Below are 12,172 nucleotides of genomic sequence, written 5' to 3'. Positions count from 1 at the left end.
CTATATGTAAGTTGCTTTGAGTGTTTTGCACGAGAACAGAAATGTGACATCTACTTTATCTTATTGATTACTTAAAGAAGAGCCAGGATCTATATTCTTCCAACTCTGTTTAAGAGAAAGAAAGAGCTGAGATGGATACAGAAGAAAGCGGGTGACAGGAGGGCTTCTAGATGTGGCTTCAATTGTCCCATTGCCCTGGGTCATTCACAGAATTTTACGGGGTATCCAGATGTCGACTTCCACTCATAACCCTCCTGTGGTTTTCCACCACTTCTTTCACCCTTTTTCTTGCCACAGACAATCCATTAAGGAGGAACAGACAGAATAAATGCACACTGCATTTTGACTGGTAGAGCTAGGAGCCCCCAGTCGGGAAACAGCCAGGGTCCCTGGAGCTTAAGCTGAGAACCTCAGGGACTGAGGGTCCAAGTGAGCCATCACAGTGGAGCATGTACCTCCAGCCCTCAAAGCCCTCTTTGTGTACAGAAGGTAATCAGGGTGTACAAGGCAAGTGGCATGAAGCTTATGGGTTGGCCAAACGGGCTGTCAATACTAGCAACTGGGCCCTAGGTCTTTCCTGCTGCCCAGAACGGTGCACTCCTCTTGCTGTACTTCAAGCTCCAGCATAGCCAATTGACCATGTGGACCATGAGCCGGAGAGTTCTCTCTCCAGGCCTGGATCCGGATGTCCTGATTTTATGTAAAAGTGCCAAAACATGTTCCCGTTCTCACTTACAGTCGATTCTCATGCAATATTTTGGGGAGGGGTAGCCAGGTTAGCCTGTTCCAGCAAAAACAACAGTGTCTTGTGGCACCTTAAAAGACTAAACACAATGATTCTGTGCATCTGATGAAGTGGACTCTAGTCCACAGAAACTTATGCCATAAAAAACATTGTTAGCCTTCAAGATGCCACAGGACTTTTTGTTGTTGTTTTGTTTTTTAAGGGCGCAATCCTATACATCTTTAGACAGAAAAAAGGTACAATCCTATGCATGTTGAGACAGAAAAAGGTCCCACAATTCCCAGCATGTCCCAGCCAGCAGTGCTGGCTCGGGCATGCTGGGAGTTGTAGGACTTTTTTCTGTCTAAACATGCATAGGATTGTACCTTAAATCTCAGATGTAAGTTGATGCACACACCCTTTTTCAAAAGGGGTTGTTGTTGTTGTTCAGTCGTTAAGTCGTGTCGGACTCTTCGTGACCCCGTGGACCACAGCACGCCAGGCCTTCCTGTCCTCCGCTCTCTCCCGGAGTGTGCTCAAATTCATATTCATTGCATCAAAAGGGGAGGGGAGATGTAAAGTAGGCTGCAGTGTGGCATCTGAAGCAAGGACTCACAAACACTGGGCTTTACTACTCTATTCAGGTACATCCCTGATCAGAATGTTAAGGCACTGTAAAACTGGAACGGCAACTTACAAATAGGAAGAAATCTGGTGTTCCTTATTTCCTTTGGCTCAAATTACCAACACTGCAAGCCTTACAATGGCTTCATTCTTACCCATTATCTAAGTGTTTCTCTGTTTGGATCCAAACATATGCCCCTGCAATTTCCTAAGATGCTGACTTTGATATCCAAGGCTGGGAATACATTTTTCAGGGCCAAAATACACAGTACTGAGTCACATGTTGCCCCCCCTCCGGGCTTTTTCTTTGATAAAATGAAGTCACAGAGATAGCAATCTAAAGTGAAAGAGCTGTGTGCAGGGGCGGGAGGCTTTTAATCCTCTCCCTCCTGCAATATTTCCATTAAAATCACTCCTTCCCAAGCTGCAATGAGAAAACAAATTGTGGGGAGGGGGATTTTATCTGGAAAAAATGCTGGAAGGAAAAAGCTTGATCTTCGACTTTAGACTGCAGCCTCTGAAGCTGTATTTTGTTTTTTAAAAAACTTATTGGAGGTAAAACAGCATGCAATTCAGTGGCCCAGGTTGGATGGTCACATCTCATCTTATTAAGTCAGATATGCTCTTGTGCATCCTGTCTTGTTCCAAATTCAGATGAAACGGGAAACCATAGTTAATAAGAGCGTTCTGGGATTCATCACTACTCGCAATGAAGGGAGGAACGTGGGGGCTGCGTGCATGGGCAAAGCCAAGGTATGGTTGTCTGAATATGGTTGTTGTAATGGATTTGGTCCTCAGACATCATGTTTTACTTTGTCACCATAACAGCAATTCTCCAAGCTTTCCCTATTACTCACATTCTTGAAGGCATTCTGTGTCTGTGCAGTAGGACTGGGATTGTCGTAACTGAAACAAAGAAAAACAACAGAGACCTGATTAGCAGAAGGAGACTTGACCAGCTCTGAAGTTTGTTGGTGAGTCTTCTGAATTTCTGCAATCAAAAATATTTTGAAGAATCAAGTGCAAATTGTTAGAAATCAACTTAGTGCATCAATTGTGCGTTCCCTGATGTGTCAACACTTTACATATATACAGATCAAGAAATTTGATATACAAGTTGCAGTGAATGTCAGAAATGGTGTGTGTGTTGGCATTTACGGGTCGTTTAAGAGGCCCAGAGGAAAATGTCAGAAACATCTGACATTTACCAGTAAATCTCAAAGCCAACATATACTGCCTTCAACAAATGTCCAAGTGATCATCATTTACATTATTTTCCAGGAAAACACAGTTACTATGCTATGAGTATAAAAGTTAGGAACAAGCATCATGACACTAATCTTTATAGCATTACCTGTTGAGCCTCCTAATTGGGGGGGGGGGGCAAAAAGGGTAGGGCCAACAACATAAAAAATGTGTTTATGCACATTTGAATTTCAGCCATACTCTTGCACTATTCATCAAATTTACAGCACAAACCTATGTATGTCTCACATGTATGGCTCAGAAGAAAGTCCCACTGAGTTCAATGTGATGCACTTCCAGGAGAGTGCATATAGCATTGCAGCGTTGGTCAGCACCCTGGCTCTTACTATATTGGCCTTCCACTCTGACAACAATTAATTTTATTATCATGTTTGCTACAACAGTTAAATCCTTCCTGATGAGACAGTTGAGGTGTCTGACCCTGAGCTGACTTCATTATCCCAAAGCATCAGACTGCAGTTGAGAGTATGCCATGCTAACGTAATCTGGAATGTTTAGGCGTGGAATTTATGGAGAAGCTAACTGTCACAGTCCCAGTAAGCTGACCCAGTTCAGCCCATTTATGTCTGGCTTCAGATGTGACACCGTCTGTGCTAAAAATGAGGCACAAGAGCCTCACACTTCCTGTTTGCACACTGCTTTGTTAACATCCAAAATGGAGGTCCACACATCTCCCCATGAAGAGATGCATGTGCTTCCAGTAGGGTGGTTCAGATGTAATTGGAGGTCATGGTTTCCTATTCACAAGAAAACATAAGGAGGTGAGCGTCCAAAGTAGATTACAAAGAAGAGAAACAGGTTCTCAGGATGCAAGACAGAATTTATTATAAGAAGCCCAACACATTTCGACCTTTTTTTCATTTTAGGCCTTCTTCGGGGGTAAAGAAAAAAGTCTGCAGAATTTTTTCAGCAAAAGATGGTCTCCTGTGTCAATTTACTGTATCACCAGTAGAGTGACACAGGAGACCATCTTTTGCTGAAAAAATTCTGCAGACTTTTTTCTTTACCCCCGAAGAAGGCCCAAAACAAGAAAAAGGGCCGAAACACGTTGGGCTTCTTATAATAAATTCTGTCTTGCATCCTGAGAACCTGTTTCTCTTCTTTGTGATTTCCTATTCACAAGACCAACCCTCCTTTGACCTCAGTCACATCTGAAGCCAGACATGAATGGAGAAAGGAGAGCATGTGATCCCAAGGCTCATGCAGGCTTGTCCTTATAATGGGAATCCATGGTTTCCCATTACATCTGCTATTGGGCAATGTGGTGAACAATTCACACATTTCCCTACAGGAAGTTGTGTGAGTCTCCATTTCAGACATTACTGAACCTACCCGTTTTCTTGTACCACTGCTCTTCCTACAACAGCAGTGGGCAACCTTTTCGTCCTTAAGGCCTGCATGTGGCGATGAGTCAGAGGTTCCACCGGAGCATGCATGTATACCCACACAGCCAGGTACACAAGTGTACTCACACATGCATACTCATGTGTTTCAGGGTGTAAGCATGTTGTATAATAAGGGCAAAAAGATCTTGAGAGATTTTACTATATACCATTGGCTATTCTTGAGATGAACTTGAGCACACTGGGAGAGAGTGGAGGACAGGAAGGCCTGGCGTGCTATGGTCCATGGGGTCACGAAGAGTCGGACATGACTTAACGACTGAACAACAACAACAACAATTCTTGAGAGATTTTACTATATACCATTGGCTATTCTCTTGCTCATCTCAACATTGCTCTCTTTTGGTAAGGAACTGGCACTGCAAGATCCAGGTTTTATAGCCCCTCTACAATGGTGCTTTTGTTTAAAAATGCAGGTTGGCATTTTCTCATCATTGCTTTTACCTGGTAAGTAATAGTTTCCAAAGCATGTCACTTCATACAAATCACTGGACATAATCCACTGAAAAGTTCTGCACACAAGCCCCTTTTAAATTAATGGAAGCACAATTAATGGGGCATGTGCAGAGAGTTCTGCACACTCCCCATTCTTTTCACTAGAACATGTGTCCAGTAGCTTGTGTTCAGTGTGTCTTGAGTATAGCCTAACTATGTTGGTTCTATTCCAAAGGGAACAACCATAGGTTCTAGCTTCTGAAATTCCAAGGGGTGAGATCAGAGGCACAGTAAACAAGTTCTTCTGCATAAGTTCCATTCAGAGGAATTTAAGGATTCAATTGATCAGGAAGTTTTGCTCAGCCCAACTCTCAGATCACTACTACCATGCTCTTGCACTGCTCTTATTTATTTTATGCAGCCCCTGCAAGCAAACAGTTCAGACCTCTGGCAAGAACAAACTGTCTCTCCTCTAGCAACCCCCTGGGTGAAGACAAAGAGGGAGAAAGAGGTGGCAGGAAGAGAAAAGGGGCTGGCCTCACCTCCAGTGGCTTCTGCCCAACCCACTGCTACCCTTCACCCCAAAATATTGCCCGCAACAGAAAAGGGGTTCCCCATCCTGCATCAGAGACAGAGAAAAAGGGTTTCCACTTATTACAGAAAAATCAGGGCATGGACCTTGGTATGATGCAATGCCTGGTACAAGTGCACAGCTTATTTTGCCTAAAGAAACAAAGCTCAGCAGGAGTTAAAATGGTCTAAAACTGGTAGAGCTCAGTAGGAAGGCATCTCATCTACCCACTGAGGCACCCCATGTATGTATGTATGTATGTATGTATCTATCTATCTATCTGTTCTATGGATAAAAGACAGAGCATTATGAAGGACTGCTAAAAGGAAAAAATGTGGTTGACATGCATGTTGCAAGATTGCTTAGATAAACACTCAGAAGTTAGAAGGCTATTAAGCAGTGGCTGAAATCTGATCAAAAACCAGATCTGAAAACACACACACACACACACACTCAATAAATGGAAAAATAAGGAGAAACATCCCCCACATTATCCTCACCAGATTGATCAGCCTCCTCATGGCACGTTCATATGAGCAAATACATTCACAGGGATCAAATCCACCTTCTGCCATGGTTATTCAGATGGGCCTACAATTGGACCTTGAGAGAACTGAATACCTAGAAAAGAAAAGGATTGGTGTGTTAGTCACATTTGTTTTATCTGATTTTTATTTGTTTTAGAAATGGTTGCCACCAATGATGTGGGGTAGAAAATTTTCCAGTGCTTTATTTTTCAGAGGAAAATTTTCTGTTTCATAAGTTCATTCGTAAAAATGAATGTATGCCAATTGCAAATACAATATTAGGCAAACTTGGCAGTTTCAAAGCTGTAATTCATGTTTTTCAGGTGATAATCCCTAGCATATATATTTGTAATTGAAATATTATTGTTTTTATTACATTTCTGTACTGCCCCATAGCCGAAGCTCTCGTTTCACTCTGAGATATATACAATACATATATGTCTCAAGAGTGAAATCAAACTGATAAGTAGTGACAGTGAAACTGAAGGTGCCCCAAGAACCGTAGTGGAAGCAAGCTAAACTCTGTTGAAGTAGATGAGTGGTTGTCAGCATTTCATGCACAGTTCTTTGGGTTGATAAAATTAATCAGTGTGTCAACATTTTCAGTATGTTTAGTTTTTTTCTTAAATTTAAACAACGTAAGAGAAGTACATGCTAGAAACATTTCTATGTACTGTAACATTTAAATCACATGGAGTGAGCAACCCTATGGTCCCTAGACAGCATCTGGGGCGCCTTGGGATGCTGCGGATCTCCTCCTCTGCGCCTGTGGTCAGAGCTATGAGCATGGAGGACAGAAGTCAAGAAAGGGAGAAAATGGGACGTGCTGGTGGGCGGGGGAGGAGAGGCCATGATGCGTGACTTCCTATGCGCTCTCCAGTCACTCCCCACCCACCAAAATGTAAGTCAGATAGATGAGCTCAGAGGCCAGTCTAGCTGCCTTTTGTAATTTAAATGGAGGAATGGAGGCAAAATCCTCTCGCCCTGCCTGGCTCTTGCTGGCAGGGCATAGGATAGGTGGATGGCTCTGAACTCTGAGCTTTCTATCAAAAGCGCAACCCACAGGATTGTGCTCTACATGTGCTTTAATTACCCCCTCCAATATTTCAGGTGAAATATTTGTGGTGTATTGGTACAAAAAAAAATTAACATGGAGTACTTTTTAAAGCTTTGTTGTTTATTAAATACAAGCAAAATAAACATGCTAAATTAGATCTCCCTAGGGCATCAGAACATTTTCTGATGCAAACTGGAATTTTTCTTATGCAAATTAACCTAGTTTTCCGGAAAACCCCCATCACTGGTTGCCACTTTTTGTTCACTCTAAAACAAATGTCCATAGAAGTGTAACCACACTTTTTAATAGATAAAGGGCATAAAATCAGCAAAAGACAGTAAGATTGAAAACAATGGAATGGGAGTTCATTGAAAGTAACTTAAGCCCTAGTTGACCAAGAGAACTTAGGTTGCAATCCTCCATCGACTTAGAAGCCCCACTGAGTTCAATGGGGCTTAATCCTTAGTAAGTGCATACAGTAGGGTGGGAAACCTTTCTTTTTAATTGAGGGTTGCATTCCCTCTATGGCAATGTGCGTGGGTGGGGTGGGGTACATGCCAGCAGTTGGTGGGGCTGGACACATGTGGAAAGAGCCAGAAGTGGGCAGGTGATCCCTTTTTGCTCTCTCTGCCACCCGCCTCCATTTCTTTCTCCCTGCCAAGTAGTATGTTAAGAGGGGAGCAAATCACTCTTGGAGGGTCCACTTACAGAGGGCTTTCTCCTTCCCTCCTTGTATCCCTATTGCTCCATCCATTTTGTCTCCCCATTCTCATCTTCCTCCTTTCCCCTGGGCTACCCCACCCCCCCGCAACCTGTTTGAAATTAGGCCAAAGGCCAGAAGTATACGATTGCAACCTTAAGGCACAATTCTATGCACGTTTAGACAGAAAGAAGTCCAACAATTCCCAGCATTGCCCAGTCAACATGTCTGGCTTGGGAATGCTGGGAGTTTTAGGACTTTTTTCTGTCTAAAAGTGCATAGAATTGCACTGTTAAATCACAACTACCTTTACTTTGAAGTGAGTCTAATTGTTTCAAATGGAGTTTACTTGCAAGTAAATATGCTTAGTCTGAGGTTGCTGGGACTTGATATGAAAGCTAGCTGAGATCCAGCAAAGGTCTGTCACTACATCCTATCGAAACCAATATAACAAGTCAAGTCATGACTAGCCTACATTCCATTGCTTTCAATGGCTGTTAGTCTCAATTAACTTAGATGGACAGGGCATGCCTGTCTTTTGCAAATATAATTCTTGTATTGCCAGACTCCAAAGAGTGGGGTGAGGTGGGAATAAATAAGAAGGGATAATTCTATAGCTTTTTGTTTCCTTATAATGTATAGAAAACGTCTGCGCACCCCCACCCCCACCCCACCCCACCCCCACTGCAGATTTAGATCTCTAATTCATGTGGGAAGCACTTGCAGTGAAGCAGGACAAATAAAAGACAGAGTGATATTTAGGGTGGGCCTTCATGTTCCAAGATAACCACAAGGTTCCCAATGCTATGCAGATCTCCTGATAACACAGATTCTCCTTTGCAAAGGTGAATCAGTGATCAGCAGAGGCATATTTAACCCTTCCTCTATCCATCAATTACTACCTTCAAACTCTCATCCTAGCTGTTTTCTCCCCAGTTGGCTCAAAGACTCAGGGTGCTTTCTGACAAAGGGCTCCTATCGCTAACAATCAAAAGGCATTGTGCAGCTACTCCATCTTTTCTTCCTTAACTATTTTTTTCTGGTAAGAAAAGGGATGGACAAAGCAGTGGGAAAACACAGGAGGGCTACAAATGGAAAATACCAACATCTGGACCCCACATAACATTCTGTGAATGAGGCAGTGTGATTGCACAATAAAAGCCTCATCTGGAAACACCTCAGAAATAAGGCATAGCTGGAGGGGGGGGGGAGCCTGGGGAGAAGAGTTGTGCAGGATAATCTGTTGGTGGGGAAAGGGTCAAGAATCTTCCACCCTCATTTCAAGGCACAGCCCCCTTATTCTTGCACCACCATTAACCAGCAAATACATGTGGACAATTTTGGTAGGTTAGGGGGCCACGCTGGCCTCCATGGAACGTACCTTGGGCCACAACCCGCCACCAGAACAGCGGGCTGGGGCGATACTGTTGGAAAGCAAGCTGTACAAGAATAGCTGAGAATCCGATGGCACAGCAGCAGTAGTAGTGGACCTGGTGGGAGACGCAAAAAAACCCTATGGGGAGGCTGTTTGAGGCCCATGGGCCATGTGTTGTCCGAATTTGCAGACTTGGGGATGCAGTGGAAAGGGAAGCCCAAATGTAAGTTTTAAAATATACTAATTATGAGTTTCAATGCTATAAGATATATTCCAGTGACAGTATTATTATTATTTATAATATAAGTTATATATTTGCTGCATGTATGCCAGCCATTTTTAAACTATTCTGGCTTGCTTGTTTTGACAAAAGTAAGGGAAAAGGGGAGGGATGTTTGAAAGGCATCCAGATTAAAATGCCGTTGCTTCTTCACTCCAACACAACTTAGCTTCTTCCTAAAGATAGTGAACATGGGCAGACAAAAATATTCTTTACTTCTGTACTTTTTTATGCCAAAGCAGTAAGTTTATAATCACTAGTAATAACCTTAAAAGGTCAGTATATAAATACCAACTAGGAAAACAAAAAGTGATCTTCGGAATTCTTTTTAGTTCGCTTTTTCAAACAAAATTATATTTTGCACCTTCTGTATTTGATGCCTGTATACCACCAATTCAGGGTATAAAAATAAAGTTTCTTTCGACAACATTGTCAAATTCAGTCATGTCTGAGCCAAAGGGAGCGAACGTAATTCTGTGACAGAGCACATATTTTGTGTATATGACGCCTCTATTCCAAACCTTTCCTGTTAAGGCTCTTAGGGTACAATCCTATGCATGTAAGACAGAAAAAAGTCCTACAACTCCCAGCACTCCCCAGCCAGCCATGCTTCTTTTCTGTCTAAACATGCATAGGATTGCACCTTTAAAGTTTGAAGCTGGGAAGAAAACAGTGCCTTAGAGCAGCTTTCTTCAACCCGCTTCCCTCCAGATGTAGAACTACACCTCCCATCATCCCTGGCCAGCAAAGGCATGCTGGCTGAGGATGGGAGTTGTAGTCAAACACATCTGGAGGGAAGCAGGTTGGGGAAGGCTGCCTTAGAGTGACCCAAGATCAACTGTAAGTAAGGATACACAGTTCTGGGCTAGATGAACCACAGTTCTGGCATAAGGCTTCACAATGTGACCAACAAAAGTAGAATTCAATCCACAGCCATGCATGGTAGCCCCCAGGGTCTTAATAAACCTCATCATCTGCTTCCTACCAAAACCTGCCAAAATGGGCTGTGTGTATCTATGGGTGTGTGTCAGACACCTAGCAGAGAATATATGGCTAGTGGGGTCCTCAACACAATACAAGCCACTGACAACTGAGCCTGCCCCTATCTTCATAGCTCCACCTCTTCACCTACATAATTCTACCTCATCAACACAAGCAGCAGGTGACATGGTAAGAACTGTTCCTGGGCTGGATCATATCAGGTAGGGGGACCGCATGATTGAAAGGTCCTCCACTGTAAACAATAACACAGCGCTCCCTGCCCATTCAAAGGTAGCTGCCACGGAGAGGGCTTCTAGCCTAGTGTTCTCTCTCCTACACTAGTTTTCCTATGTGCAGGGAGTCTCTCACCTCCCCTTCCCACTCTGAAATGGTAAAATACATGTGTTTGTACTTAATAAAAGTGTGCCCTTGCACAATACTTAGCAATTCCTTAATGCACCCCTACTTCATTTCTTAGATACAGCTGCAATCCAGTTTGCCTATAGAAGTATTTATTCAAATGAAATTTGATGACAATGACTAGTTTGCACATGACAACCCAGAGTATGGGTTGAGTATAGTTGGGTAAGGCTTGTCATTGAATTGTGAGTTGCTGTTACGTGGTAATCCTGCACTATGGTTTAACTATGGGTTGTTAACCATGAACCCAGAGTTCACAACCCAACAACAACCCACGGGTTCTCTTCTTGGATTGTTCATGGTTAATAACCCCTAGTTAAACCATAATACAGGGTTCGCACAATTCAACAATGAGCCACATTTCAATGATAACCCATACTCTGGGTTGTCACGTGCAAACCAGGCCTTTTTCATGATGTAATCACTTTGTGACTAGTGTTCCAACACAGGGGGTTCTTATGCTCTGTAATTCTTCTGTGGGAGTTCATTCAGGAGCACAATGATACTTGATTATAACCATGAAATAGGCATCCAAGGGAGGTGATGTAGCTAGTTCATTATATGTTGCAAAAAGCGTAAGTAAATCATATGCCTTTCATAACCCTAAGAAAAATTATAAAAAGGACAAGAACATGACCTTCTGGCTGTACCTATTTAATGGGTACAGTTTCTATATTTGTTGGTTTTTAATAAGTAACAAAACCCTAACTCTTTACCAGCACTTACCTGCCAGTCACACCTGTTTGGCTAGCGTTAACACTGCAAAGGAACCAGTTCAAGTTCAACACTGAAAAGCAACGTGGCAATATTTATGGCACAGCAATTAAAATAAACGTACAGATTTACAACATCACAATGGTAATGTGCATGTTTCTGGGTTGCATGAAAGTGTGTATTTTTAAAGAACATTTCAAGAGTCATTTTGTGGATGTATACCAATATTACTGATGAGTGGGTTTCAGTGAATTTGGTTGGCTTGGTCATTACTATCATACTACACATCTCTTGTTCAGTTAAAATAGTCTAGCACACATTAAGATTTTTTTTTAATGGATTATAGGATTTTTAAAAATGTCTATAAGCAGATATAGATATAGATATAGATATAGATATGGGGCCGCGGTGGCTTAGTGGTTAAGACGCTGAACTGCAGACTGGAAGGTCGGCAGGACAGCAGTTCGAGACCCGAGTGCCGCGTGACGGAGAGAGCTCCCGTCTTCAGTCCCAGCTCCTGCCAACCTAGCAGTTCGAAAGCAAGAAATTGCAAGTAGATAAATAGGCACCGCTTTGGCGGGAAAGGTAACAGCGTTCCGTGCACCTCGGTGTTCAGTCATGCCGGCCACATGACCACGGAAGCGTCTTCGGACAGCGCTGGCTCTTCGGCTTAGAAACGGGGATGAGCACCGCACCCTAGAGTCGGACACGACTGGTTGGGGACACCTTTACCTTTTTTTACCTTTTTATAAGCAGATACTATTTCACACAGTGATCACTCCATGTCATTTTTATGTGCTGATTCACACAGCCCTTTCAGGTGGGTTTGTGGCAATATGTGAACAATCCGATTCTATATCTAGTGCCAAATTGCTCACTGTGTCAGTGGATGCATCCTCAAATTTCAAGTTTCCACCACACAACCAGCAAATCAGCTGAGTCTCAGAAGCAACCACAGCACCCAAGACAAGCCTGATAACCCAAACATTTACTACCAGTACAGTGTGCACTGTGTAAACGTAGATATGTGGGAAAGTAGGCTGAATATCAAATGGCTTCATATGCAGATAGTTTGTTGTTATTTATCAATATTTG

General features: G+C 42.8%; 1 protein-coding gene across 3 annotated transcripts in view; it reads right to left on the bottom strand.

The window, feature by feature from the left end:
- SMIM14 (small integral membrane protein 14) overlaps positions 1-12,172 on the bottom strand; it is a 34,969-nt gene that overhangs the window by 13,414 nt on the left and 9,383 nt on the right. For 2 of the 3 annotated variants that reach the window (XR_014792175.1, XM_084856905.1), the window contains exons 2-3: positions 5,524-5,644; positions 2,206-2,254 (exon numbers count right to left, since the gene is read on the bottom strand). Coding sequence is in view for 2 of the 3 variants with exons in the window: in XM_084856905.1 (XP_084713031.1) it covers positions 2,206-2,254; positions 5,524-5,598 (124 nt within the window). In the remaining variant the exon portion in view is untranslated. Of the gene's footprint in view, positions 1-2,205; positions 2,255-5,523; positions 5,645-8,688; positions 8,798-11,089; positions 11,151-12,172 lie in introns of all 3 variants that reach the window. The other variant, XM_084856907.1, reaches the window with a different exon arrangement.

This window comes from Heloderma suspectum, chromosome 5 (genome assembly GCF_057233095.1).
Source record: "Heloderma suspectum isolate Gila_16-S chromosome 5, 16-S_ref, whole genome shotgun sequence".
NCBI lineage: Eukaryota > Metazoa > Chordata > Lepidosauria > Squamata > Helodermatidae > Heloderma > Heloderma suspectum.
This window is presented reverse-complemented; position numbering and strand designations above follow the sequence as displayed.